General features: G+C 37.2%; 1 protein-coding gene across 1 annotated transcript in view; it reads right to left on the bottom strand.

Annotated features, from left to right (window-relative positions):
• Window positions 1–3,547: 3,547 nt before the first annotated feature.
• Window positions 3,548–27,731, bottom strand: part of NOP14 (NOP14 nucleolar protein) — a 24,622-nt gene continuing 438 nt past the window's right edge. The window contains exons 2-18 of the mRNA XM_009890514.1: window positions 25,675–25,809; window positions 24,670–24,811; window positions 24,076–24,221; window positions 23,530–23,667; window positions 21,847–21,969; window positions 20,494–20,625; window positions 18,761–19,064; window positions 17,322–17,452; window positions 16,968–17,053; window positions 15,184–15,319; window positions 13,180–13,281; window positions 12,222–12,375; window positions 7,593–7,740; window positions 6,640–6,787; window positions 5,597–5,715; window positions 4,211–4,366; window positions 3,548–3,852 (exon numbers count right to left, since the gene is read on the bottom strand). Of these exons, the coding sequence (XP_009888816.1) occupies window positions 3,753–3,852; window positions 4,211–4,366; window positions 5,597–5,715; window positions 6,640–6,787; window positions 7,593–7,740; window positions 12,222–12,375; window positions 13,180–13,281; window positions 15,184–15,319; window positions 16,968–17,053; window positions 17,322–17,452; window positions 18,761–19,064; window positions 20,494–20,625; window positions 21,847–21,969; window positions 23,530–23,667; window positions 24,076–24,221; window positions 24,670–24,811; window positions 25,675–25,809 (2,400 nt within the window). The 3' untranslated portion in view covers window positions 3,548–3,752. The remainder of the gene's footprint in view (window positions 3,853–4,210; window positions 4,367–5,596; window positions 5,716–6,639; window positions 6,788–7,592; window positions 7,741–12,221; window positions 12,376–13,179; window positions 13,282–15,183; window positions 15,320–16,967; window positions 17,054–17,321; window positions 17,453–18,760; window positions 19,065–20,493; window positions 20,626–21,846; window positions 21,970–23,529; window positions 23,668–24,075; window positions 24,222–24,669; window positions 24,812–25,674; window positions 25,810–27,731) is intronic.

Genomic DNA, 27,731 nt, shown 5'->3' on the forward strand with positions numbered 1-27,731 from the left:
TGGGCTGAGGGAGCGGCGAGGCAGGGCCCGGCGGCCGAGAGGGGACTGAGGGAAGGGCCTTGTCAAGATAGCCTCCGTCCTCGTAAATTAACAGTTTAATTAACTAGCAGTTTAACAGGGTATCTCGTACCTCGCACCACAGCCGTTCCTTTTTGCCTTAAAGATTTTGTTTTTTTAGTGAAAACCCCCTTGTGCCAAGAAGAGGGGGGTGTTGTTCCGTTGGTTGCCACACAGCCACCTTGCAGCAGCAGTTAGCGGTGGCTTCGATAAGTGGAAATTTCCTGGTATCTGACAAACAGAAAAAAAGGTAGTTACAAAAGAGGGTGACTCTGTTCCTAAAACAAACCCCTCCCTTGAAACTGTAAGTTATTTTAACATGGAGAATGTGCCTAGATCTGATACCAGTAGCGCTGCCCAGCATTGGTCTCTTGTCCAGCCGTGCCTGGTGTCCAAACTGCCTCATTAAAACATGAGTATATGGTTACAAGTGGACTAAGCACTTGTGTTTTAATAGTCTGAAATACATAAGGTTGTTTAAAGCTAATTAGCACAGGTGTTGAAAGGACTCCTGGTTCCCTTCAAGGTAATACAGTCTGGTCCGTGGTGTGGATTTATCATTATTAACACCTGGATGAGGACCTTTCACTCAACAGCGACGCCTCTGTCACGATTCCCCAACCGATTAGATTTGGAGCACCTTATCTAAGCATAACATCAGGATTAACATGCCAGTTATGTCAAACAGTGAGCAGCTACTCTTGCTTACCTGAGCATTTTATGCACCCATTTTGGTGTGACAAAAGGAATTTGGTAGATATGGTACACACTCTGAAAACCAAATGATTACAGAAGGATCGCTGCCGACTTGGAGGCAAGCTTCTGCTTTGAGGTGCTCCAGAGTAAGCATGAATAAGCATGTAATGTCTGGAAAAATATATGTGGACAGACTCTTTTGGCTCTGAATCATTGCATGTAACTAGCCAGGCACCTTCTGAACTCAGATGCAGTTAAAACATAAAATAAAATCCAGCTCTTCCTGTTGTTAAACTTACCAGCCTAAAGCTTTTACAGATCACCGAGCCCAGCTCTGTTACTGCAGTCAACCATGTCATACAATCCTGCACATGAACACATGGCGCTGTTTCTAGAATGAGATAGGTCATTGCCCACCCCTGTCCCAGAGGAAGGCCAGTCCAAAGCCTTGCAGGTCTGACAGATAACAACTTAAATTTGGTTTTTAGACTACATTTATTATTCAGTCTTGTTTTTTTACTCAAGTAACACCTCTTCCAGTCTGGCTTTTACTGCCCTGCTCTATCATTAAACAGCACTAGTATTAACCCAAACATAAATATTTTAAAGCATTTAATGCCATTAATGCCATCTTAGTCAGTATTTTATACTCAGTGTTCAGACTGCACGGAAAATTTTAGTTATCCACCCCAGACCTAATTTATTGAAAAAAACCCCAACCAACAACATAACAACCCACACCAAAAAACCACAACCAAGTTAATGCAAGTTTATCAACTGAGGTTTCCCTGTCCTTTATCTTTTTTCACCAGCATTGCAAGATACTCCTTCTCATTCTCGTCTCAAAAAAAAATGTCCTTTCCCCCAAACACCATCACCCCATCTTACTTGTGGCTCTCCCTTGTTTCTTTATTACCTCTCTTACTGAGGAATAACAAGCTGCAAATGGCATCAAAAAAATCACTGCCTCAGAATCAAAGTGCAACTGTCAGCCTATCTGTGATTCTATTACCCTGCTGAGTAAATCCTCTGAAGCTACTTGCCATTGGTAAAATCAAGTCAGATAACTACACAGTAATACTTTTTTGACGGTTTATTTGTGCAAAGAAGAAATACACAGACTAAAACCCCAAACTGAAAGAGCTGATTTATAGCACGAAATAGGAAGTTGCTCCTTCCTCATGACTTCAGTTTTAAGTTTTTGGTTTGAACTATACAAAAAGCATTGGTTTTAAAGATAAGCTTTTTTTTTTTTTCAAAAAAAAAAAAAAAGAGGAAAAAAATCCATACTGTGCCAAATGGAAATATAACAGGAGGTATACTGACATCCCTCTGAAGTTTCAGAAGACGGCTTTACTCATTTTGGACAGGTTAACTGAAAACGTATTTCATTCAGAAGTGCAAATGGATTTCAAACACAGAAGTCTTACTAATTTTTATGTGACATGAGTATCTCCCCCACATGCACATAGTCTCCAGCCTATTTTAACACTTAACAGAACTGGTCTTGCAAGCTAAGAAAGCTGATGATAATCACACATAACTTCCATTGCTAGTCCTACTGAGATTCAATAAAAGCTGTTTTCTTCAAATAAAGTGCTTTTTTCTTTTGAGAAACATACATATGTAAACCTTTAACAAGACTTACCTCACAAAGATAGTTTTGTCATTAAAGTTTAAATGTAAAGCTTAAGTGTTTCAACTCATCCCCTCCTAGCTTTAGTTCTGCTTCCATTATGAGTCTCATTTGAAAAACAAACAAAAACCCAGAACAAAACATTCTAAGCCAGTCTGAAACAACTAGGCCTTAACTGTTATATCAGAATTACTGCCAGTGTTTAAGTGTTTCTTCATGAACAGTAGGTAAGCATTACCATGTCTGAGCTACCTATTGGCCAAAACACAAGAGATCAGATCTAGGAACAGCGTTTGAAAATGGAAGAGGTTTTGGGGTTTTGTTTGTTTTTGTAAAGAACCATGGCCATTAGCTCATTCATTATAGAATGTTCTTTATAGTTTGTTCCTTAGACTGAAATTGGAATATTACTGTCAGAGGGGATTTCACTTTCATAAGAGTTTTCCAAGACAATACTACAATTTTCTTTAGTGCATAACAACTGTCACTGAACTTACCAAATAGCTAGATTACAGCAAATTCCTGAATAGTGAACGTAGTTCAGACTAGCACCTTTAAATAGCCATGATGTTCTTTGTCTCATTGCAATGTTTCTTCACAAATATAGTATGAAAAAAAAAAAGTGTTAGAAGTATTTATTGGCTCTATTTAAAGAGCAGATGTTTTCCAAAGTCATGCTGGGCAGTTACCAGTAATCAGACACACATGATAAAGTAAGTGGAAGACAGTTAAGGATTTCACTGTCCACTTAATCAGACAGTTATGAACACACTGCGGAATTCTAGTTAACCGCCCTAGATGATTAAGAATTTCAGAGCTGTGCTCAATTCAAAACTTACTGAAGAGATGAACAACTTTAACAAAGGACTTCTGCTTGAAATCCAATTCCATTACTCCACTGAATACATAGACATGAAATAGAATCTCCCAGTACTACAGACTAATTAAAATGTTACTGGTTAAACTGCAAATATACTGCCACTATGAGAGCTGCCTGCAATTATTCAGTATTAAAAAGATAACAAAAGGTTTCTGCTGTACAATTTGTGTGTGTGTGTGTGTAGGTTTCAAGTTAAACTACAACCTGGTCACACACACCTAGGCATTCTGATTATTCATCCAAATATTCTCTAGTATCAAAATAAAGAGAACTATACCACATACAAAATTGTTATTTTTATTTTCCTTATGAAAACCTGTGCATTTTTCCAATAAGCAGGTTCACTTTTTCAGACAGATCTGATGATGTTGTCTCCTCAAAAGGAATGCATCCAAATAATGCAATTAAAATGTGTTCAAAAGCCACAAGATTGGGGTATTTCATATGGCAGTAAAAACAGTTTCCTGTTGTAGGTAGTCCAAATTAATTCTTCCCTTTTTTCCTTTTCATTGCTTTCCATTCACCTTCCTGTGTAGCAAGGCTACCAAGAAGCTCTTTCACTTTTCTTTTTCTGGCTGAATCTCTGTAAAACAAACATTCAAGATATAAAATAATTCAGAAGGATTATATTAGGGAAAATAAGTAAGTACATTTAGACAATAGTTATTAATTAATTAAAAGGCCCCCAACTCTAAAATTTTACCAACACACGTTTTAAATAAAAACATTCTGCATATTCTTAAACTAGAAAAATGAAACTGCAAAGTTGAAAACATGTAAAAAGATCTCTATTGAAAATGTTTGTTTTTCCCCAAATTGTCCAATTTTATTTATTTAAGTTTAGCATGGTTGATCATTATTGTCAGTATTGGCACGCCGCAAAGAAATGAACACACAGCAGAAGAACCCCAAAACTGGTGCTGAAACAAAGGCTACATTACCTCTCCATGATTTCTGAAAGTTGCATTCTAGCCAGAAACTGGTTATCTTTCCGAATCTCACGAATAGCTCCTTTAAGTTCACGTTTATGCTTCTGAACCAACTGCTTTCTTTCTTGCTCCTTCTTGCTGCCTCCCTGCTTTCTTCCAAACTCTAAACTGAAATCAGAACGTATGCGTGAGCATAGAACACCTTAACAAAAACAACTTTTTCGTGTTTATAAGGAGGGAGTTTTTGTATGAATACTAACTCAGTATTTTAATTCCTGCATATTATATGATTAACTTGCAAAAGAAGGAGCTGCCCAATGAACATACTGGAAACAGACTCACCAGACCTTCTACCTGCATGTCTTCATCATGCAAACAACAAGTTGACGACACTTCAATCCCTGATATGTAGCCTGCATTTTGAACAGGCTGAAAAAGCTAGAGTAAAAGAATCAAAGATGTCTGAAGAAACGTGGAATCTCCCAATAATATTTTCAGGTTTTGCAGACTTTGTCTGCTGGTGAATTCTACAGAAAAAGTCTGATCAGTTAACTTGGGGATATACGTGTACAGTACGGCAGAGGGAAGTTGTCCTCTTTGATTACTAGAATAAATAGGGCAGATAAATTATGCCCCTGTGGATAACCAACATGGCTAATTAAGTCAGCGGCCAATACGAGGCAGGCTTCCTGAATCAGAATACTGTTCTACTACCTACAAAACCAAACTAGTGTTATTAAAATTTAATTCCAAAACAGAATACAAAAATGCACATGATCATTACAAGCTCTATAAAGAAGGGCAAAAAACCCCCATGTTTTTTGTCATCGCTACTGTTGGAAGGTAGAAAGCTGCTTGGTTGGGGGAGAGAGAGGAATGGGGCAAGTAAGTATGGTTAAAGGAATGCTTAATCTGACCAATTATTTGTGATGATCTGTGATGAAGAGTACAGGAACAGCCTGCCTTATCTTTTGCACTGGTGAAGCATCCCTCAGTACTTTCACCATCCATCCTTACCTTCACATACACATGAACTACTCACTGTTGTTCTTCACACTTGAATGCTTGATAGAGCATTTGGTGAAGCACCTGATTAGATAATATCAACACCCTCTTTTCATCTTGAAATTTATTCATTTAAAATTGATTATATGGGCAAGACTTGATTGCCAGCACTACTTTTTCCACAAGATAATCTTTGCTGTATTTCTTGGAATTCCTTCTTCCCTTTTCCTTTCCCTCCCTACCACCCAAGTAGCTGGTCCTTTGTGATTTGTGCACAAAATCTAGCAGAAAAAGTTATCTGTTTTATGTCCTCTTTTCCAAATCCTTCTAGCTTCCCAAAAATCTTAATGTTTAAACGCACTTTTCCTTTGCATCAAGTGTTGCTTTACTTACACTTTGACAATTTTAGGTGTATACTGTTTCAATGGCACTGGCTTCTTTTTCTCACATATCAGTGGGGTATAGTGTTTTACTTTGTTCTCTAGCTCTTTCAGAGCACTGTGATACCATTCCTGAAAATGCAAATCAAATTACAATTTTAAAAGCATATCAAAACCACCATAATTCATAAACTATTGTAAACTGAATCAACAGTTATGTTCTCCTCATATGTTCTTTTTCTGGGTAAAATCACTGCTATTCATTAGGACGTTGCTAATGCTGAAATGCTATAAGCCTTGCAGGTGGATAATTTTTAAACACTTCTGGAAGTCTCTCAAGATGGTATCATGGACAATAAGAAAGGTCTGCAGGTAGTTTCACCTAACAGAGAAAGAAACAAGACTAAAGCCAGTTTAACTCAAGACTCAGCCTTTCAGGGTAATTTTAAGAATGAGTGTTCATTTTGTTTATTTTGATGGCAAAAGATACAGGCCATGCTGCATCACTATGTTATAAAATCTTGCTCCCTAAGGATATTTCATGATGCCTCTTTGAGGAGAGGACAATTCTTCTACATTCAGAAGAGACAGATTAAAAATTTCAACCTCATTGCTAGAAAAATATACAACTGCCCTGTTCTAAGTAAGGTAACTGACCAGGCCTGTTTATGTTAGTTCTACTTAGAGAGTTATAAACACTACTAAGGTCTTAGAGATTCATTACAAAAAGTACAAAAGTACAAGAGCAACGGGATGACTGGACTACTCTTCTTATAAATATGGAATGTTACATTATTGCAAGTTAAGTGCTATTCTCTTCAATTAGAGGGGCAAGATACACAATGAAAAAATATCTTTTCTAAACATTCTGTGATCTTTGCTTTTTCCACAGAAACATCACTATGATTTTTAAAGACCACAAAAGGTAAATACCTGACCCTTGAAAAAAAATCTCGCTGATGCTTATACTTGGTTTTTGTTTAAGCACAGATGAAGATCCCAGAATTTATTAAGAAAATAATGATATCAATTATTTCATTCTTGAGGAACACATACCTGCATTTGTTCAGGATATTCATTCACTGGCACATGTTGTGTAAGAAGCATTCTGACAGGATGCATTATTTCATGGAATGATGGTAAAGACTCATACAGAGCTGCACATTTTTTAATAAGGTCAAAACACAGGGCTAGACATGATAACCTGTTAACACACAAAAGACTTTAACAATTTCACTTGCAAAAACTGCAGTGGATTTTCAAATAAAATGAATCAAATTAATTAAATCTGGGAGCATTAGCAGTGTCTATTATTAAGAATGCCTGACAGAACCAGCTACAAGACTGTTTCTAGTTGTTAATTCAGACTAAAAATTTCAGCCTCCTACTATAAGCAAATACCCAAGAAATCCATTAGCAACAAATCTTTATGTCCGTGCACAGAGCACAAGACAGTATCATTTCTTTGCCACTTCTATAGAGTAAGATGTTTTTATACTGGTTCTAAAAGTGTTCTGGTACTGGTTCTGAAGTTCTAAAACTTTTTTAAACAGAATTACTTATTTCGGGTTTGGATTTCATTTTGAACTTCACAACAAAATGCTTATTCATCCCTGAAATACGTTATACTGTAACACATGCACAAGGTGAAAAATGAGGCTGAACATTATTTAAGTTTTATTACTTAAGCGACACTTTCTTATATAGTTTGTACGTAAATACAGTTATTTGCTTCTGAAGAGCCTGACAGTTCAAAGTACTAAGCACCTCCTCTGCCTCTACGTCATCTTCCACAGTTCACATCCACAAATGGAAGGGCTGAGCACTCCAACAAGTGCTCTGCATACGATTCTGGCAAAACGTTAGCAATTTCGTATGCCAGAGTAGTACCATAAAAATAAAGCAGACCAACTCACAATTACTATTTTTACTCCTAAAAAGCACTTGTCACTGAGCTTACCCAAAAGATGGTCTGTTTGGAATGTCTTCTGTTCACATTCCCTACGTACCTGATATGATTAATTTCTGTTCTGCTGGTTTCCTCTAATCTTGTCACAATACTCAATGGCAGATTTTGCTTCTGCCAGCTTTCCAGATCCTTCTTATCACACACCATCAGCAGTTCTAAAGGTGTAAATGGATGCACTATAGTATAGCCTAAAACCCAAGAACAATAATCATTAAACAAGATATATTTTTAGCATGCTTTCTGAAGGAAGAAAACCCAAGAACTCTTTTTACGTTTTTAATCATACTGCCTTAAAAAAATACTTTATCAGTATTATGGTTTTCAAAAATAATGGAAAACACCAGAGCATGGGTACAATCATAGGTAAGTGCTTTAGTCACGCCACCCAATACACAGAATCCAAAGGCAGGGACTGGGAGAATGAAGTACTACCCACCCTAGGAGAAGATCAGGTTCAAGACCATCTAAGGAACTTGAATGCACCCAAGTCCGTGGGACCTGATGAGATGCATCCGAAGGTACCAAGGGAACCAGCAGAAAAAGTTCTAAGCCACTCTCCATCACATTTGAAAAGTTGTGGCAGACTGGTGAAGTTCCCAGTGACTAGAAATTACCCTCATTTTTAAAAAGGGAAAAAAGGAAGACCCGGTGAACTGCATGCCAGTCAGTCTCACCTCTGTGCCTGGCAAGAACATGGAGCAGATCCTCCTGGAAACTCTGCTAAGGCACATGGAAACAGAGAGGTGACTGGTGACAGCCAACATGGCTTCACCAAGGGCAAATTTTGCCTGACAAATCTGGTGACCCTCTATGATGGGGTTCAGCATTGGTGGATATGGGAAGAGTGACTGACATAATCTACCTGGACTTGTACAAAGCATTTGATACTGGCACACACAACATCCTTGTCTCTAAATTGGAGACATGGATTTGATGCATGGATCACTGGTGAATAAAGAATTTGTTGGACGGTTGCGCTCAGAGTTGCAGTCAACACCTCGGTGTTTGGGTGGAGACCAGTGATGAGTGGGGTACCTCAGGGGTCCATACTGGGACTTGTATTATTTAACATTGTTGTTGGCGATATGGCCAATGGGACTGAGTGCACCCTCAGAAAGTTTGCTGACGACACCAAGCTGTGTGGTGTGGTCAACATGCTGGAGGGGAGGGATGCCATCCAGAGGGACCTGGACAGGCTTGAGAGGTGGGCCTGTGTGAACATCATGAAGTTCAACAAGGCCAAGTGTAAGGTCCTGCATCTGGGTTGGGGCAATCCCAAACATGGATACAGGCTGGGTGATGAGTGGTTTGAGAGCAGCCCTGACAAGGACTTGGGGGTATTTGTGGATGAGAATCTGAATATGAGCTTGCAATGTGCGCTACCTAGAAATTGGCTAGAAAGCCAATTGCATTCGGGGCTGCATCAAAAGAAGCATGGCCAGCAGGTCAAGGGAGACGATTGTGCCCCTCTACTCTGCTCTTGTGAGAACCCACCTGGAGTATTGTGTTCAGCTCCGGGGGGCCTCAGCATAAGAAGGACATGGACCTGCTCGAGTGGGTCCAGAGCTGGGCCATGAAGATGATCAGAGGGCTGCAACACCTCTCCTATGAAGACAGGCTAAGAGAGTTGGGGTTGTTCAGCCTGGAGAAGAGAAGGCTCCAGGGAGACCTTATAGCAGCCTTCCAGTACTTAAAGGGGGCCTACAGGAAAGATGGAGAGGGCCTCTTGATCAGGGAGGCTAGAGATAGGACAAGGGGCAACGGTTTTAAACTGAAAGAAGGTAGATTTAGATTAGGTATTAGGAAGAAATTCTTTACTCTGAGGATAGTGAGACACTGGAACAGGTTGCCCAGAGAATCTGGGGATGCCCCATCCCTGGAAGTGTTCAAGGCCAGGTTGGATGTGGCTTTGAGCAACCTGGTCTACTGGAAGATGTTCCTGCCCATAGCAAGGGTGTTGGAACTAGATGATCTTGAAGGTCCCTTCCAACTCAAACCATTTCATGATTCATTCTGTGACTCTATGTATAGAGAGAGAACACATAGGTACATGTCTGCCTTGTGGGGAACAGGATGCAGAGTTAAAATGCCAGTGAAGATGGAGTATTGGATATGCTTAAGGGGAAAGGGCAGGCACAGGACTTTCCCATGGAGTTACAAGCAGAAGACTTTGACCAGAAAGTGGTCAAGCAACACAGTGAACCGGAGCAGGGAGAGCCCACAGTTGCACTACATCACCAAGCCTCACCCATGACCTCTCAGCAGAGGCCCTCAGATACATGCTGTAAAGTCCTCTCCCACTCCAGCTAAGTAGTTTTAAAACAAGAATACCACAGAACACAGAATACATAATGGGGCAGAGCATACAGAAAACATCTAAGAATCATTGTGCTTCTGATCATAAGCTGATCTGCAAAGTGGTACTTATAGAGCAACATGAAAGCAGCATGTTGCATAAGTTCTGCAAGCTTGCAATGGAACTTACTTTAAAACTTTTTCGCACTGTAAGTTAAGATTATTTACATGCTCTAGAACCTGTAAATGGCTCTTTACAGACAGGCCAGGAGACAGTATATTATTTAGATAAAGATTCATAAGGTTTGAGACCCAAAGTTGAGATTATGACACACAAACATATGCAAGATCAGGAACTAAGATATGGGACTCTTATTTGCTTCACTTGTGAGAGGATAGCAGATCTCATTAACAATTCCATTAGTTAAGTCTATCAACAATGACAATTTCTTCCCACTCCTTCTACCTCCATCTTTTCTCCTTTTTAAGGTAATAACTGTTTTTTAAGTCTAAAGCAGACTGTATTTTAGTCTTTTATGAAGTTGTAGTCCATATAATTTCTTCATGTGAGAAATTTATGGATCAAGCTCATAAAAATAAAACAATAAGAGCTCTATTTGCCAATTCTACTTACTGTCAAAACTGAACCTGATGAAATTTTTACAATAGTATATAAACATTCCAGAGAACTGCATATGTGCTCATTTTAAAACAATCTGTGTCGACAGCCTATCACATTTAACAGCAATATTTCCACCATGAATATTTAAAAACATGACTGGATACTGTGATAACTTCAAAACATCAATATTGACTGAAAATTCTCAAAGTTAACTACTGCAAAATCATTAACAGAAATACAAAGTAAATAAAAAAAAGGTTAACACTTGATCATTAATTACCATTAAATATTTTAAAATAGTCACTAATCTTGCAGAATCCTATATTTCAACTGTACTAAAACCTTTGTAGATCAAACATTCCTAAGAGATTACACAAAGGAGAAAATACTTTAAGTGCTATGTAACCCACCCACTCTGTAACCTCTTCCCAGCTCCTTCTAAGAGTTCAGCTGCCTGTGCTCTGAGAATCCAGGGCTTAGGTCTGATGCAGCCCAGCTGTGCAACCTTGGCTCACACTTCAGAGGAAACTGCTAAGCTGTGAGAAGCAGCTGGGAGAAAATCTGTAGAGTACACCCATACAAGATAATAAAGGTGAAACTGCAGTGCTAAGCTTGTTGAGAAAGGGATCATAAGTAGCTCAAAAATTCCAAAGAAAAAAAAAAAGCCAGCATGGAAAAGCATAAAAATCCTAAAGGGAGAAAAAGGGAGCTGCAAGACAACCACTCAGTACTACTGAAGATAAATACTGTAGCAACAGAAGCTGAATCTTCCTTACCAGACTGATGACTACCTAGAGAACAGACACTCTTCAGGTGTCTTATCAAGAGTGACGAGCATATAAATGTCACCTGTAGTTCATTAAATCCCAGATGTCTTATGAGTTTGCCAACAAATAATTGAATTTTTCACTTGAGAATATCCTGCCTACAGTCTCTTCACAGACCCCCCCCGCAAGTGATACTCAAGAGTAACCCAGAGAAACTAGCACATGAATTAGTTACTATGCTCTGACAAAGCTCCTCATAAGTGAATGATTGCCCCTAAACTTGTCAACAAAAAAGTCCCAGATCTAGACTAACTTTGAAGCTACAAATCAATCCGAAAGAAAAAAAAATTGAAGGAAGACTGGCAAATAAAAATCATTTGCTAGCATATGGATCAAATTGGAAAGATAGTTTTATTCACCCTCTTGTCTGTGCAAGTTGCTAAGTTTACAAAGTTATGTTATAGCACAGACTAATCGTGCTTGTGGGGATAGCTGTCCTCTGTGACACTACAACAAATCCATGTCAAATAAATAAAAAGGAAAAATGCCAACTTCGTTATATACTGCTCTCATTTATCTCAGTGATACAGCTATTTAGCTGAAGAGGGAGGGTATCAGCAGCATTAGCTGCTGCCTCCCTGTGAAGATACAGGGTACTCACTGGGAATCTGTTAGGGCCTGTGAATTTCAGAGCACAGTCCAATAACACAGTCTATTCAGAACAACAATATTGCAATAATACTGCACTGTGGGCAACATGACTTCATTTCCTTTAATAACTTCAGTTCTTTCCTTCCTGACAACAACACTAGAGGATCTAGTTCACAACAAGATGCCCAAGAATCAAGGTCATGTATGGCTAACCTAGCAGATGATTTTGGTCTTTTTGTTCAAAAAAAAAAAAAAAATTCAGTGTGAAATTTTAATTGAAATTTAAAAGATAAACCCTAGTACTACAATTTATTATTCATTTAAACAAACTCACCCTGGGCCTGTTTTTTGGGTAGAGATATGTGAAGTACTCCAAGAAGAAAATTGACGAGTTCTGGTACAAATCTTCTGGAGAGAGATACATATTCCAGGAACAAACAGCATACAAATAACCCTTTAATAACATCTTGCAATGTTGTGACGCGACACTACAAGAAAAAAAAAATAAAAGACAAAATATTCACAGTTACAAGGTTATATATAAAAAATATAGGATCTCCCAAAAAGCAGAAATATTAAATAAGTTGTATACATTTTAAATCTGTAAAATTACACCCTTTGGACTTTCATGAAAAACATTGGCTTTCCCTTGCCCTCACTAAAAACAGTATATGCAGAATCGAGTAAGAAGTCTGTCAGAACTGGTTTAGCCACTAGAAGGTGCTAAACCACAAACAATAAAAGTTCTTCAGAAATGAACCAAGGAAGTACAAGGCTCAGAACAACTTGCATATCCGACAGCAATAGAACAACTAGCTCAAGACTTTCAAAACATATAAACAGGATATTTGGATCAAAAAATAAGGACATATTTTAACCACACTGCAACACATTGCATTAGCTACGTTTTCAAGGAAAACAAATATTGCCAATTTTTAAGTAAATACCTTTCTTAAGTAGGAACAAATGCACTGTATAGAAGAGAAACCACTAATGAATGATTGCAGACTGTGTTCAGTCTGTTCTATTAGTCCTATGTAATTTGCCATAAGGAACTCTTATATGGCAGCTTGAAAAAAATGATTAGATATGGTTTTGAGTTGGACTGTACTCTGCAAGGATTTTTTCCTCTTCACTTTTTCTTCCAATTACTATCTGTGACTGTAACAAACATAAAGCTGCCTTTTCAGTACATTTCCAATATATACATCAACGCTAACACATATATTTAGAGTCCTAGGAAGAAACAAGGAAATGAAGTTACATACTGAGGTGCAACATCATAGACATACCTTAGTAAGTAGCTGACTCATGTACATAAAAGCAGGTGTTACAACTGGATGCCAGAAGTCAGAAGTTGGAAACAGCAGAGATGTAATTTTCAAATAAATAAGCTGATAGCACATAAAACAGAGTAAGGCAAAATATAGTAAGAAATTATTCCCAGGATCTTGACTTTACATGTATATAACTGATGAATGAGTAACTGCAATGTAGCAGTCTAAGAACACTACAATATACATCACTGAGAAATCTGGCATGATACATGACCTATTTATTGAGATGACTATTTAAGTTACATGAGAAAATGGAATATCCACGATCATTGGATTAACACTGTGTTAATTCAACGAGGCAGTTGAAAGAATAACTAAGAAGGAACTATGCCTCCCAACCCTGTTTACTCCATAAGAAAATCTGACCCCCTTCAGCACACCACAGTCACATACTCTCACACCACAAACAAATGAGCAAGTGGCCACACAGGGCCCGTGACACCTTTCAACAGGTCCTCAACACAGACAATTAAGTAACCAGGACCCTCAGGCATTAGCACACATCAACAAATAGCAGTTGCAGCCAGAAAAACTAAACAGCGATTAGGTATGCTTTTACTGAAGGGGACTTGTTAGAGAGCTAGAAGTGACCTCCTGTCAACACCATAAGGATATTAAACATCACTTGTAAGGTAATTCTGAAAATTATGTAAGTGGATATTTACACAGTAAGCTACAGACAACTGAAGTTTTATTGTTTCAGTTCTGTTTCATTCTATGAAGTTTCTGTCATAAACAAGTATTTCCCTGAACTGTTTCGGTTACTAAATACCGCAGTCCCAGTTTCACGTTAGCTTAACTATAGGCACATCTAAGGTCTACTAACACAATTGGTCTAATGAACATTCTTTCAAACAAGCACTTGAGAATAGGCGAGTGATATAATTCTACCCTAAAAGGTAATGATGGCTTGAAACCTGAAAAAGTCCACTGAAGAGAATGAAAGTCAGAAGTGTCATTGGTGTCATAAGGGTGAGAGTGACAAAATAAAAATAGAAGTTAAAAGCTCTCTACAATACACTTCCTGCAAAATCCAAAACATCCTGAATAAAGACTGTTCAAAAGAACTCAATATAAATATTTTTCAAGCTGTAAGAACCACGTCTTCTAAGTAAATCCTTCAGTCTATTTTCTTTCAATAGTCTAATTATTCCATTAGGTAGCACTGATTCATCAAGCTGGGAGACAAAACCCAAGTAGCTCCCTTTGGATTACTGACTTATGGTTTGTCTTTGAAACTTTTTACTACAATAAGCAAATACTCGTTTTCCATACACTCCGTTCTTGAACTTCCTAATAGCCATTTACCTAGACACTGAAAAAGCAGTCTGTTCACATTTAGCATGGCCACTGAAATTTTGAAATATTACTAATATAAGAAGGAAAGGCTGATTCTTTCTGAGTCATTAATTTAGCAATTATCATATATAAAGTACTAAGAAGTGTTGTATTTTTATACCCATAATAATATTTCATTGTTATTTTTGTTAACCTAGAAGTGCACTCCTGTGGAGCACTTTTTAGAACATTTGCACTTAACATAACTAAAGAAATCAGGACATAACTGACAACACCACTTCTTCCTAGAACTACCCATTTATGTTTCATCAGGAAAACAAAGAATCTTCTATGATGAAAACTGGGCTAACAACTTTAAGATCTCGTCTTCTTATTAATATTACATAGTCACACTTCTGTTCTGAAGAACCTGTGTGGAGGGGTTGGTTTGTGGTTGGTTGTTTCTCAGGGTTTTGTTGTTGTGGTGGGTTGGGTTTTTTTTGTTACAACGTATCTCCAGAAAGACAATTTAAAATATTGAGAAACTTAAAAAGTTATAGATGGCAATAATTCATGACATACTTCGAAATATAAAATTAAATTTATGTCCTCTCACACTTAGCGGCACTTCTGTACTAATGGAGAGAACAAGAGATTCTCCTAGCAGTATGTATTCGTTACCGTGTCTAAACCTGGAAATGTTGCACGGCCTTTGACTTCAATTACTTCTTCCATGTCGTGTGCAGCATCTCGAAGGATAAACTTAATACTGTCACTAGCTGCCTCAGGAAACATCTGGCAAAGATTGTACAATGGCCTATTAACAAGAAATTTAAGTCATGATCAAGCTACACCATTGATGTTAACAAAAAATTGATTTTTAAGCACAGGTAGGAAGATTTCTTGTGTTCCATCTATATTACAACAGTAACAAATTCTCTGAAACAAATAATTCCTTTTTAGAAAGAGCCACCCAGCATATAGATTATTATTGTAACACCTAGTTTACAGAGACATGTATTTTTCTTTGGGCTTTGTGAGATAATCTTTGATTTGGTAGTTTCTAAATCTTAAATAAAAAATAATTTAAAACTTTAAAATACACTCCCAAATCATCTGCTACGGTTAAAATATATCCTTCTGAATCTCTTAATTTTACTGCACTGAGGTATGCTGGCACATACTAGGCAGCACATTACTCTAAATACTCTTAGGCAATGTTAAACAACATATGAGGCAGCAATGCGGTTAGCAAAATTATTACTTAAAACAAGAAAAAAATACCCACAAAGTTAGGTCAGCCCCTGGACTATGGTTAGTGCCTACAAGTAGATGCAGTCAGGAGTCTGCATCTGTTTGGTCAGAGTTTTTCCATTATTTTCAGTTTAAAATATGACATTAATAAATCCCTGTTCTAGAAAACAAACAAAATGTGTTTACATTTTTTTACAAAGCCCCAGTATGTTTGACAGTATCAACGGGTCAGTGCTCTTGCTGACGAAAGTTAACAGAGCAATGAATGCTAAAGCTGCACATAACAGATTTTTTAGAAGTTATTTACTTTAGCATGAAATAAAAAACATATGCTGAAAACTACATACAAATAACTCATTGAAATAAAGTTGTCTGGCCTGTAAAGTCAAGATAGGAACTGGAGACTAATTTTGGTTGGAAGGGACCTTTGGAGATCATCTGATGCAACCCCCTGCTCAAAGCATAGCTAACTTCAAAGCTGGATCAGCTTGCTCATGGTTTTGTGAAATTTTGTGTATCTTCAAGAGTGGAGATTGCAGCGCATCTCTGGGAAACTCATTTTAATGGTCAGCACCTTTGCTGTGAAGATTTTTTTTCCTTATATTCAATTGGAATTCCCTGTGTTGCAGCCTGTGTCCATTGACTCTCGTCCTTTGCTGTATACCTCGAGAGAAATTTGGCTCTCTTCTCACCACAACTGCCTGTCAGGTATTTGAAGACAACAATGCCAAATTGACAACTTCCCGCAAAATGTTTATTTGGAACTTTTGTACGAGCTTATTATAACACTTTTTAATTCCATTTTCATCTAGTTCCCTGAGTAAATTCAGACTGGAAACCCATCGGAAAAAAAAAAGATTGCAAAGGGAACAGCACACCATCATTGCAAAGCTTAAAATCCTTAATCAGCAGTCTTAAATAGCTTCATATATGGAAGCTTGCACGTATACATGGTATTATTTATCCACTGCCCATGAAAAGCATTTTGCAAATCAAAAATTACATTCTCAGGTTTTGAAAATGTCTTGCTACAATTAATAGGTCAAGCATGACATGAAACAAAGTTAAAGGACTATAGGGCTGGAGAGTTACTAGTTGCCTACAATCCCCACAGAACTATTCAAAACAAACAACATGCTAAATGCTTTACCCTAGGAAGCTTTAGTCTTTAAATTATAAAGGAGAGAAAGTCCATAGGATTTATTACTTACAGGACCAGTTTGTCAATTGTTCTGAGCTCTGGTAAATCCAGAGTTGCTAACTCCCCAATATACTCCAAAAGGAAGCCAAACAATTTCTGCAAGAAACATAATATGTTAAAATCATTAGGGTTTTGGTTTTTTTGGTTTTTTTTTTTTCATTGTGCATGTTCTTAAACAGCACAAAAGAACAGTGATACAGAAGTTAGAAAATGAATAGTGGTACGTTGATTTTAGTGCTATTCACAACATAGAAGCATGTATGTTTTACACTGCTTCCTGAATCCTTACTAAAGCTTACGTTAGAATTCAAAGTTAAATTTAAACCTTAAAACAAAACAACAAAACACAACAAAAGCCCCATACTTCCAACTTTGCTTTGTTTCCGACTGCAAGGCTTGGATGATTGCATTTCTGAATTCTCTCCAGTATAATAAGCTGTTGTTCTATTGTTCTTCCAGCCAATAAAGACTTGAATGTCTCATACGACTCAGGAACTAGAAAGTAAAACCAAAAATTGATAAGACAAAAATCTCAAACTTAACATACATAATTCAAGTGAACATCTAACAAATTTCCAATCTCAAAATGTTATTATTCAGAAAAAAAAAAGATACCATACAGTCTTTAAATAATCATCTTTTAAACGCTAATAATCTATCAGCATATATGTAACATTATATACAGGAACATAAATCAGAAAATAATGTGTTTTTGAACACTCAACATTCAATTCATGCTGTATTTGCTGCCTAAGCTAAGAACAACTATGTTGACACACACAAAGCAGAAATAAACTTAAGCACACATTCAAACATAAATTTACCACAATACAATTAGCTCTGTTTAATTCACACCTAACTAGCTTTGTATGAAGGATATTAAGAAAAGTAAGAATCTTGCCACTAACAGAAAATAATTTCAAAAACCTCAACTCAGCATAAGAGAATAAAACCTCAACTTTTGAATATGTTCACATACTAGAAAACATCCCAACTGGTTAAGTTTTTAAGTTATTTTAATGTGACTGCTTTCTGGTTAAAGCAAGAGCTGAATGAAATTTAAAAGGCTTTGTGTAATATAAGTTATCTCCTTTTGATGGAAAAATGCAAGTACTTAAGGAAGTTGTTTGAAAGGTTGTTTAATCTTGCGACAGCTACTTTTGTTAGAGAAATCTACACTAGGACAATAGTTAAATGCATTATGCACTTAATACTAATGAATGTTTTGTGTACTACTTGAAACGTGCCTTCTCCTTCCTCCTAGGCACAGACCCAAAAGGAGTCAAACTTTGAGTGCCTCTATTTAACAATACTGCTATGTTACATCACAGGGATTAAGCCTCAGAATCTTGCCTCTCCAAGCATCTTATCTGACAAGAATGTCAGTCCAAACACTAGAGAAAATAACCCTGTTTTATTTAAGTATAGATAAATAATAGAATACTATTCTGGCTTCCCTTATGTAAACCACTAGCACTGTGGATTGGATGTATTAGTGGCCTTCAGAAAGGTGCACAGATCTTTTCATTTTTCTCCTCAGTATTTATTTTTCAATTCTAAAGGTGCTTGGAGGAGCAGAAGCAGTGCTGGGGTGAAACAGATCTGGTTCCCACTGCTCATAGCATAATTAGGGTTGATCACTCAGAACAGCAGTTACTGGCTACTCTCGCAATAGTAGAGGACAACTGTGAAGCAAAACTTCATGGATGAACAGGAATACGTAAGATCCTATAGGACAGAGAAAGAGACTGGTTATAAATTCCCTGAAGACAAGAAGGATCTCTGGATCTGTCCTTTGCTTACCAGCAAACGTATAGGGAAGCTCTGATTTGGCAGCTTCCATTTTTGGATCTAGTTCCTCCACACTCTGTGATTCATTCTCTTTTGTCTTGTGTTTCTTCTGTTCTTTATTTTCTGCAGCTTCTTCTTCACTTTCAAGGTCAGATTCAAGATCAGAGTGGCTATCTGCAGCACCATCCTCCTCATCTTCATTAGCAGATTCTTCCTCACTTTCTTCTTCATTCTCATTATCTTCCTTCCCACTTTCCTCTTCTTCCTCCTCGTCTTTTTCCCCCTCCTCTTCATTTTCAATATTAATTTTTCCATCCTGTTAGGAGAGAAAATAAACCAGTTAAAACACTGATAACGTGACAGCACCTCACCAGAAACACCATGCAAAGCTATCATTAAATACACATGAACAGGATCTGAGCCTTGCTACCCTGACCAAGCAGTGAATGGCAGCAGTGCCACCAACGAAGGGATTTGAAGGAGAGAATGTGCATACAGATATAAGAATAGTAGGGTATTTCCAAGGGGCCATAAGAAACTGGAAGAATGAGAGGTAGTATATGACAACTAAAAGAATTAATACAGAAGTAAAAACTACTAGGCGATGATATGAAAAAAAAAATTCAACACCACTTACAGAAGTGTTCTTGGTTAAAAAAAATAATCACAGAATCTTCAGAGTTGGAAGGGACCTTTAGAGATCATCTAGTCCAACTCCCCTGCTAAGGCAGGATTGTCTAGAGCACATTATTCAGGACTGCATCCAGGCAGGTTTTGAAAGTCTCCAGAGAAGGAGACTCCACAACCTCCCTGGGCAGCCTGTTCCAGCGTATCAGGTAAATATTTATTCCCATCCTGATTTTATTAATCATTGGTTTAAACTCACATTCACAATTTCTATTCTACCCTTCAAGGGCAACAGCAATTCCCTTGCTACTTACATGTAACAGGATGAGAGGATCAGCATGCACACATGAGCACCGCAGTTAGGGTGACTCACTACATCAGCTTTAAGGTTATACTGCTCTGCCACCTTAATCAAAGCTACTTCACAGGAGAAGGGTTCTTTCAGAAACCCACTCATCCTCAGGCTGAAATTTCATGGAAGTTTTATCAAATACAGTAGAAATAAAATAAAATAAAATAAAAATTACCAGAAGGCTAACGCCCTCTCTTCAGCCCAGCAGGCTAACAGCACAGAAGGCTACTATGAAAGCAGGAGTATAGTCAGTAGATTGAGGTAAACAACTATTCCCCTTTACTCGACACTTGTAAGGCTACAGAGAATACAGTGTCCAGTTTTGGGCCTTCAAATACAATAGACATCTATAAACTGCAGCAAGTTCAGCAGAAAACCACCAAGACTGCCAGGGGGCTGGGACACCTGCCCTAAGAGGAGAGGCAGACCTGGGCTTGTTCAGCCTGGACCAAGTAACCATGTTCCAGTACCTACAAGGGAGATCATTGAGAAGCCAGAGCAATACTCTTCGTCACAGTCCACAGCAGGAGAATGAGAAGCAACAGGCATAAGTTGAAACAAGAGATGTTCAGACTGGATATAAAGAGAAACTTTTTCACGGTAAGCATAGACAGTGGAACAAGGCTGCCCGGAGAGATGCGTAGCCTCCATTTTCTTCCAAGAACAGACTGGTTAAAGCCCTTAGCAAACTGGTGATTTTATTGTTGACCCTACTTTTCCTATCTTCTTTTCAGAAATCTGAGAATTCTGAAATTTTAAGCCTTACCTTGTAGGACAATAAACGTCTGTCATCTTTATCCAGGATAAAGCCATCAGCTAGATCGTCAGCTGACACGTGGCTGGGTTTCTTTTTATCTGCCTGTTCATCTATTCCACGCATTCGACGTTGTCGATCTGCCTGTGTTTTAGAAGAAATACCACACACAGATGTGAGCCATCTAGATTAATCGAATAACTACACTTGAATGGAAGATCCCCTCAAATAGTACAGCCAAGAAAATCAAGGAGAAAAAAAAGTTAATGGGGATACTCAACAAGTTGATGAAAAGAAAAAACAGCTACCTGAGCAACTATGGGCAAAAGCTGATGATACCTTGTTTTTTTGTGGGGAATGCAATCTGATAAGAGCACATACACAACTGGATTATCTTATTTGGAAGGCTTTAAAACCGGGTTTATGAGAAGCATTACGTTCTCTTATTTTAAAATTTACCTGTTTTGCTAACAAGACATTGTATCATTACTAGAAAAAGTAAGCTTCTAAAGCATGTGATGATTCTGCAGTGTCTATCAGTGTTTCCCATATGTGTAACAAGCCTGTAGTAAACACAACCATATCCTAAGATTTTTAAGATATACTAAATTTATAAAAAGACTCAATGGGCAGTATCTGAACCAATCATTTACAAAAGGATTTCCACCTGGGCAACCAGGTAGACTGTGCATCAAACAAGATGACAAGAACGGAAAAGAAAAACAATCCTTCTTTCTATTCTGCTATTACTACTGAGCTGTTCTGAGGTAACCTGAAGGTACTGAATCCCCATGGTCTTAAATGTGTCCTTAGCATACCAAAAGAAAAGGAAAAAAAAGGAGATAAACATTTCCCAAAAAAAAAATTATCCACACTTTCCATAAAACTCAGAGCTCCATGTAATAGAAAGAACATGCAACATTTCAAAAGAGAACCCTATTCCTCTGCAAAACAAAGCCATATACATGCTACTGCTGGAAGGCTCTTGCAATACAGAAGAAAATAAATGACTTGCCAGCATATTAATTCAACTGCTGTGCAACATGATGCTCCCCCTTACTGACTTGGAAGCACCTCTCAACTCTGAATAATTTAAAACATTTAAAGGCAATTCGCAATGATATTACATTTTTATTGAAGAAAGATCAACTCATTTCATAAACCTCACTAGTCACGTACTAAGTCTATGTTTTTTTGTTGTAATATCAGATCGCAAAGAAAACACAAACAGAAGATTTCCTGAATTCAGTCACTGATGAATTGCAGTTTAGTACAGCCACTTTCAATCTAAGGTCAAGCAATGAATATAAGCGGTCACTCCCAAAAGACAGGCCGTAAAACAATCCAAAACCAAAAATGGTGTACCTCCAGCTTCTGGAGTCGTGCCTGCTCTTCTTTTGCCAATTCTTCTTCTGTCTTCATCCTTTCTGAAGGTTTTGCTTTCATCTCGAATCCAAGTTCTCGAACAATCATATCATAGTCATCAGGCTAAAGAAATATTTATATAATTGTTTATTATCTTAAGTTTTATTATTTTGCTTTGCAGCCACCCCTCTGCCAGACCAACAGCTAAGAAATAAGACTGTTAAGAAGTAAGGAAAAGACTGTTTCCAAAGAAAGCTGCAGGAACATTCAACTCAATATTAAGACAAGGATTGGAATCAACACTTTAAGAGAAATCCTCCTGGAATCTCCTCCCCCTCTATTTAAGTTACTCATAACTGAAAAACTTACAAATAGGATCTTAAATAAAATCTGGTTTACGTATTAACTGAATACTGTTTATTAATAAAATACTATTTTCTCAAAAAGCAGCTAGAATTAATAAATTTATAGTTTACATTTCACTTTATACTGTCAGACACGAGCTAAGTCTTTGTTATCTTAGCTACACAGATGTCTATCTTAAAGAAAACAAAAACGGATGCTGATATTCAGTGAGTTTAAGCAGCATACTTGGGAAAACAGTCACGAGCAGAGATTACACTCGACTTGAGACTAGAATCTTCTTGATACCTGCCTAAGTCACTAAACCACACAGCTTCTCTAAAATTCAGTTCTAGGACTTTTCCTTCTTACATATGACTAGACAAATTTCTGCAATACAAAATTAATGTTACAGAGCATTACTGATTCACACTTTGCATCCTGGATAATTCTTAAATTAGATCCACACACATGACACAAGGGAATCAAATCTTCCTTTTCAGCAAATTACGATGACAAAACTTTTGGCTAATAAACCGCATTACCAACATACTAGAGTATTCAGCACATTATGAAACATCTTAAAAACAAAAATCAATATATCAAAATACGAACTTCTGATCCAGTATCTTCTGTTTGTTATTTAAGATCAGTTTTAACATAAGATTGGTTCTTGAGTTTGGTCTTTCAAAAACCGAATTCTACTGCCAAGGAATAGATGGAAATTAACAATGTTCTGCAATATAATACAAAATATCAACAAGAAAAAAAAAAGTGCAACCTATTACAATGCCTATTCTTAGATTTAAAAGTTTATTTCTCTTAGTATAAAATACAAATTACAGAAAAAGCTTTGAGACCATAAGATATCTATTCAAAAGTTAAATACTTTCATGCCCTTTTTGTAGACTGTACCCAATTTACCACAAGGAAACGTCTGTTGTCAAATAAAAGTTGTTTTATCCGAGGAACACTGCAAAGGCATTCAAACTAAGTCAATGTTCTCAACAATTTTTTTCTTCATGAAAATGTACATGTTATAAAAATAAGCTGTCACCAACAGTGTTGTTCAATCTGCAGCCTCTCTCAGATTTGATAACTAATGAAAAGCAGTAAGTAATTAAAATCAGATAAATCATATAAACCACTTATCACTCCAAATATAAACCACTTTATCACTTCAACTAACCAAACCACCCTAAAACTGCAGCATTCCTTTAACATGAATAGCAGGCAACATTTAATTTTACAAAGCAATGAACTTTGCCTTATACTTCAGCCACTACAAGTCAAACCCACAAATTATTAGAACAAAAGAAAGTAATGTAGCCAAAACCTTACCTTGGGTTTTTCTACTTCTTTGTCTTTTCTCTCTGACTTTGGGGTTTTGCGGGCAATAAGGGTTTGGATTTCCTTCCAGTCATTGTCAAGCTTTTCTGTGAGTTCTAATGCACTTTCTCTCTGAGTTTGCCTCTCTTGCTAGATAAAACCAAAACAAAATAAATGCAGCAGTTACGTTCAGATGAACATGTCATAGCATTTACAGCATAAAACCAAAATGCAGTCTCAAATATTTCGTTTTTTAAAGGTGTAAAAATTCTTTGTGGAAGAAGCAGTATAGAGTTGCACTGAACGGCATGAGGTTTGCATACAGTAAACAAGTTAGGAGTCAACAGAAGGGGAGATTTGGGGATACAAAAGAATGGCAGATATTCAATGCATATCTTAAAATGCCTACAAAGTCAGATGGACTTTATTCAAAGAGCTTGCACTTTTCTCCTAGATAGCAATCTCGTTTTCTATGCCACTGCCATTTTATCCTGCAAAGACAGATATTGTGACAGTTTCTTAATCACACTCATTTATATGTCAGGGTTAAAAACTCACCTTTTCTTGTTTAGATTTGGCTATCATCTCTTCTATGAGCTCCTTCCTAGATTTAGGTTTTTCCTCCTCTTCATCTTGCTGCCCACTTGACGCTTTTTTACGGAGGAGGCCTCCACCGCCTCCAAAGTGAGCAGCAGTTAACTCAGCTGGAAGAAAAAGTAGATTATGATTCCTTTTCAAATCCATACATGAGGGCTGATGCTGCTAGGACAATATCTCCTTATTCTTTGAGAATGGGAGCAATTAAAATTATTGAATCAATGTGTACTTTTCCCATCCCTACAGAAACGACCATACCAAAAGAGACAGACGCTGGACACATAACTTACGCTGACAAACATTTTGCATAAGGTAGGAATATGGTTTTTTAATATCATAACTAGTATTTAGGTCCCAACTTAATGTCTGCTAAAATCCAGAGAGCTGTTCTATGTGCGGCTAAGAAGTAATCAAATCTGGCTTAAACACCCCACCCAATTACGTAATATTCTTTCTCATTGAAAGACAGTACAGAACAAATAATATACACATACCAACAATAAAACTAGCAGTGAATAAGAACATTGAGCAGTGGGATACTAGATGACGTCTTACCTGAGAGCGTTCCTCTTTCTTCTGTGTCACTGTCACTATCAATAATATCATTTAGTTTTTCAATTTCTGCCAAAGATTGGCCATAATGAGTCAAATCCTCATCTTCATTAAGATTGTAGATATTCTTCTTTCCATAATTTTGCTAAGAATAGTAAAACAAACCAATTAAACAACAAAAGATTTGTAGTTCCCCGGCAATAAATTCATAAAGCCTGTATTTTTAATGCTAGTTGAGAAGATTCTTATTTCAGTGTTCTGCTGGTTTTTTTAAGAGTACCACCAGACCAATCCTTTCATTCAAATACGTTAAACCTTAAGTGAGGGAAGGCTTATTCTTATACTAATGTAGAAATGGAGTAACTCAGAAAACTCAAGGAAGCTTAAGTTTTATCTGTGTATCTGTAACATCAATTCTGAATTGCTGCATTATGGGCCTAATGAAACTGACTGTAACCTACACAAATTATCAGTAGAATATGATATTACACTACTCAATTCTGGAGACTGAATATGATGAGGCAGAAAGAACAGTACTACGCATACAATTCACATTGCAGAACGACAGCAAGTTACAGAGTCATTCCAGTTTGCAAATGAAGTGGCTGCAGTTCAACAGCTGTACTGAAATCTCAAAGTATACTTGATAGTGGTTGCCTTTTCCTAATTCAATTCCCAAAACACAGTAGTAAAAGCAGTCAATGAAAACCAATCAATCAGTGAATCTGCTTAAAACCGGCTTTCTTGCATATTGGTGCTCAAAAGAGCTCAAAGACATTTCTGCTTCAAAAAGCTGTCTTGCAAAACCAAAAAGTTCTCACGAAAAAGTTTGGATTCCCACAAAAAAAATCTGCTTTTTCACATATAAAATAAAAAGAAGGCATTACCCTGCGAAACCCCCTGTTAAGGGGGACACTCTCAACCTAGAAAGTCATGTACTTCTTGTGGTTTTGGGGTTTTTTGTGTGTTTTGTTGTTTGTTGTTGTTTTTTTAAGTCCTGTATTTTACCTGTCTTTCCAAAGCAAATCGTCTGATCATCTTTTCCTCTGGACTTATTTTGGTGTTATATTCACCAAAACGTTTATCTTTAAACACATTTGTCTTTTCCCTTTCTTTATATTCTTTCAATAATGTTTGGGTACGCTAGAAGAAAAAAAAAAAAAGAGATTAAATTGAAAAACAAAGAGAATAACTACTTTCAAAACTAAGGCAACAAAGGTTCCATGGTATTCTGGCAACATAATCTAATTTATCAGAATGCAATGAGAGAGAAGGAAAAATTAACGAGAAAAGAGATGGGAAGCTCACACAACATATTGAGACATTAAGTTCTCTTACAAGCTGCCCATATGAAGATAAAATATGGTATACTGTACCTCACCTTTATTTTATCACATATAAAAACTCTGTTTTGCCACCAAAGAATTCTGATTTGTCTGAAGCTTAGTATACAAGAATAACATATTAAAGAATGCAAAAAAGCCCCAGCATCAGCCGAACCTCTTTTGGTCTTGTCATCTAAGACATAAAAACCCCCAGGTGGGTATATACATTTAGCTCTCTGCTTTAGTGTTGAGCACAGGAAGGTTATGCATCAAAGCAGTAAAAGGGAGTTTAGCAGAGCTGTATGGTAGTATGTGCTGTACTTATGGCACAGGTAAGGAGACAGGTTCACTTTTCAATGCTAGCGATCTAATTCATGAGAAGCATTTGCTTTACCTTACTATTAAATAAAACCCAAATACCTTAAAATGTGATATTAAACATTTAGAAAGTTTTCTAAAATCTAGGCAAAATGTGATCAAGACTGAAAGCTAATTTATAATTTTATGCTGAAGATATTTATAGTTTCTAAAGGAAGAAAATGCTGGCCATGTTTAGACTAAAAAAAAAAATAATCCATGTTTATTTAAAACATGTTAAGTGAATCTTATGGGAAGGTACTGTTGCTATTCATGTTACCACGAACTCACAAACTGCAGCAGTGAAGGAAAAGGCTGGGTCTCTGCAGCCTCACTGAGCATTCAAAACTTTCAGAAGCCGCTGTAACTGACACTAGAACTCAGGTTTCATCTACCACTGTGTCAGTTCTACCTTTTATTTACTTCTCGCACAGAAGATATAAGTTATCATGCAGCTTAAACACTGTACATGAACTTCAATATCCTACAGAAAAGCACTTTTGCTTATCAACTATTTGATGTCCTCTCTCATTGATAAAAAGTTATTTAATGCATCACCTCTCACAATGCATGCAAAATTATAAACTATCCATTTCCTTTTGCTGCACTATTTTTAAAACTAACTTCTCTTTTCAGTAAGTGCTTTAAATTCTGTTTGACAACAGATTGTATGCAACACATCAGAGAGAATGTCAGGGGCAAACTTTCAAATTATGCTTTTTTCAGCTTTAACAGAAGCTACAGAAGTTTTAACTTCTTTTCTGGTTTGTTTGAAGGGACAGACCATAAAAAATTCCAGTGCTTCACTCAAGAATAGGGTAGGTTGCTGGAATCCCAGATGAATAGTATGATACAACGCTCTCCCTTATGCATTATGGATTTTGGTCAGGTAGCTAGTGATGTCAGTAGAGAAAGAAAAACAGGCAATTTAAACAGGCATAAGGATGGAAGATATGAGATTTACTATTACTGAGTTGTATGGTCATTCTTACGATAGCAATGAGAACAGATCATTATTTTGCATCCCAACATACTTCTACAATTCAACTATTTAACCAGTGCACAAAAAGTCATCTGCATGTTTTCCAAATCAATGGTAGTTTCTTTGCATCTACACATTTCTCACTGCATTCAGACCTTAGCGCCCTTTCAAGCTTTCACTGTTACAGCAACGTAATACCATTATCAAGAAGTTTAACATCCTGCAGCAACCAAAACTGACCAACACAGTGAACACTTACAACCACCTGCACTCCGGCCCAGCATTTGCTTACCAACAACACGTGCCATTGTATTCCAGACCTGCATAATTTGGGAAGAGAATACTCTCATGCATGCAATGAGGGAGATTTGCACTACTGAACCCTGTGGATGGCACTGGAG

The sequence above is a fragment of the Charadrius vociferus genome, unplaced genomic scaffold (assembly GCF_000708025.1).
Source record: "Charadrius vociferus isolate BGI_N301 unplaced genomic scaffold, ASM70802v2 scaffold88, whole genome shotgun sequence".
In the NCBI taxonomy this organism is placed as follows: domain Eukaryota; kingdom Metazoa; phylum Chordata; class Aves; order Charadriiformes; family Charadriidae; genus Charadrius; species Charadrius vociferus.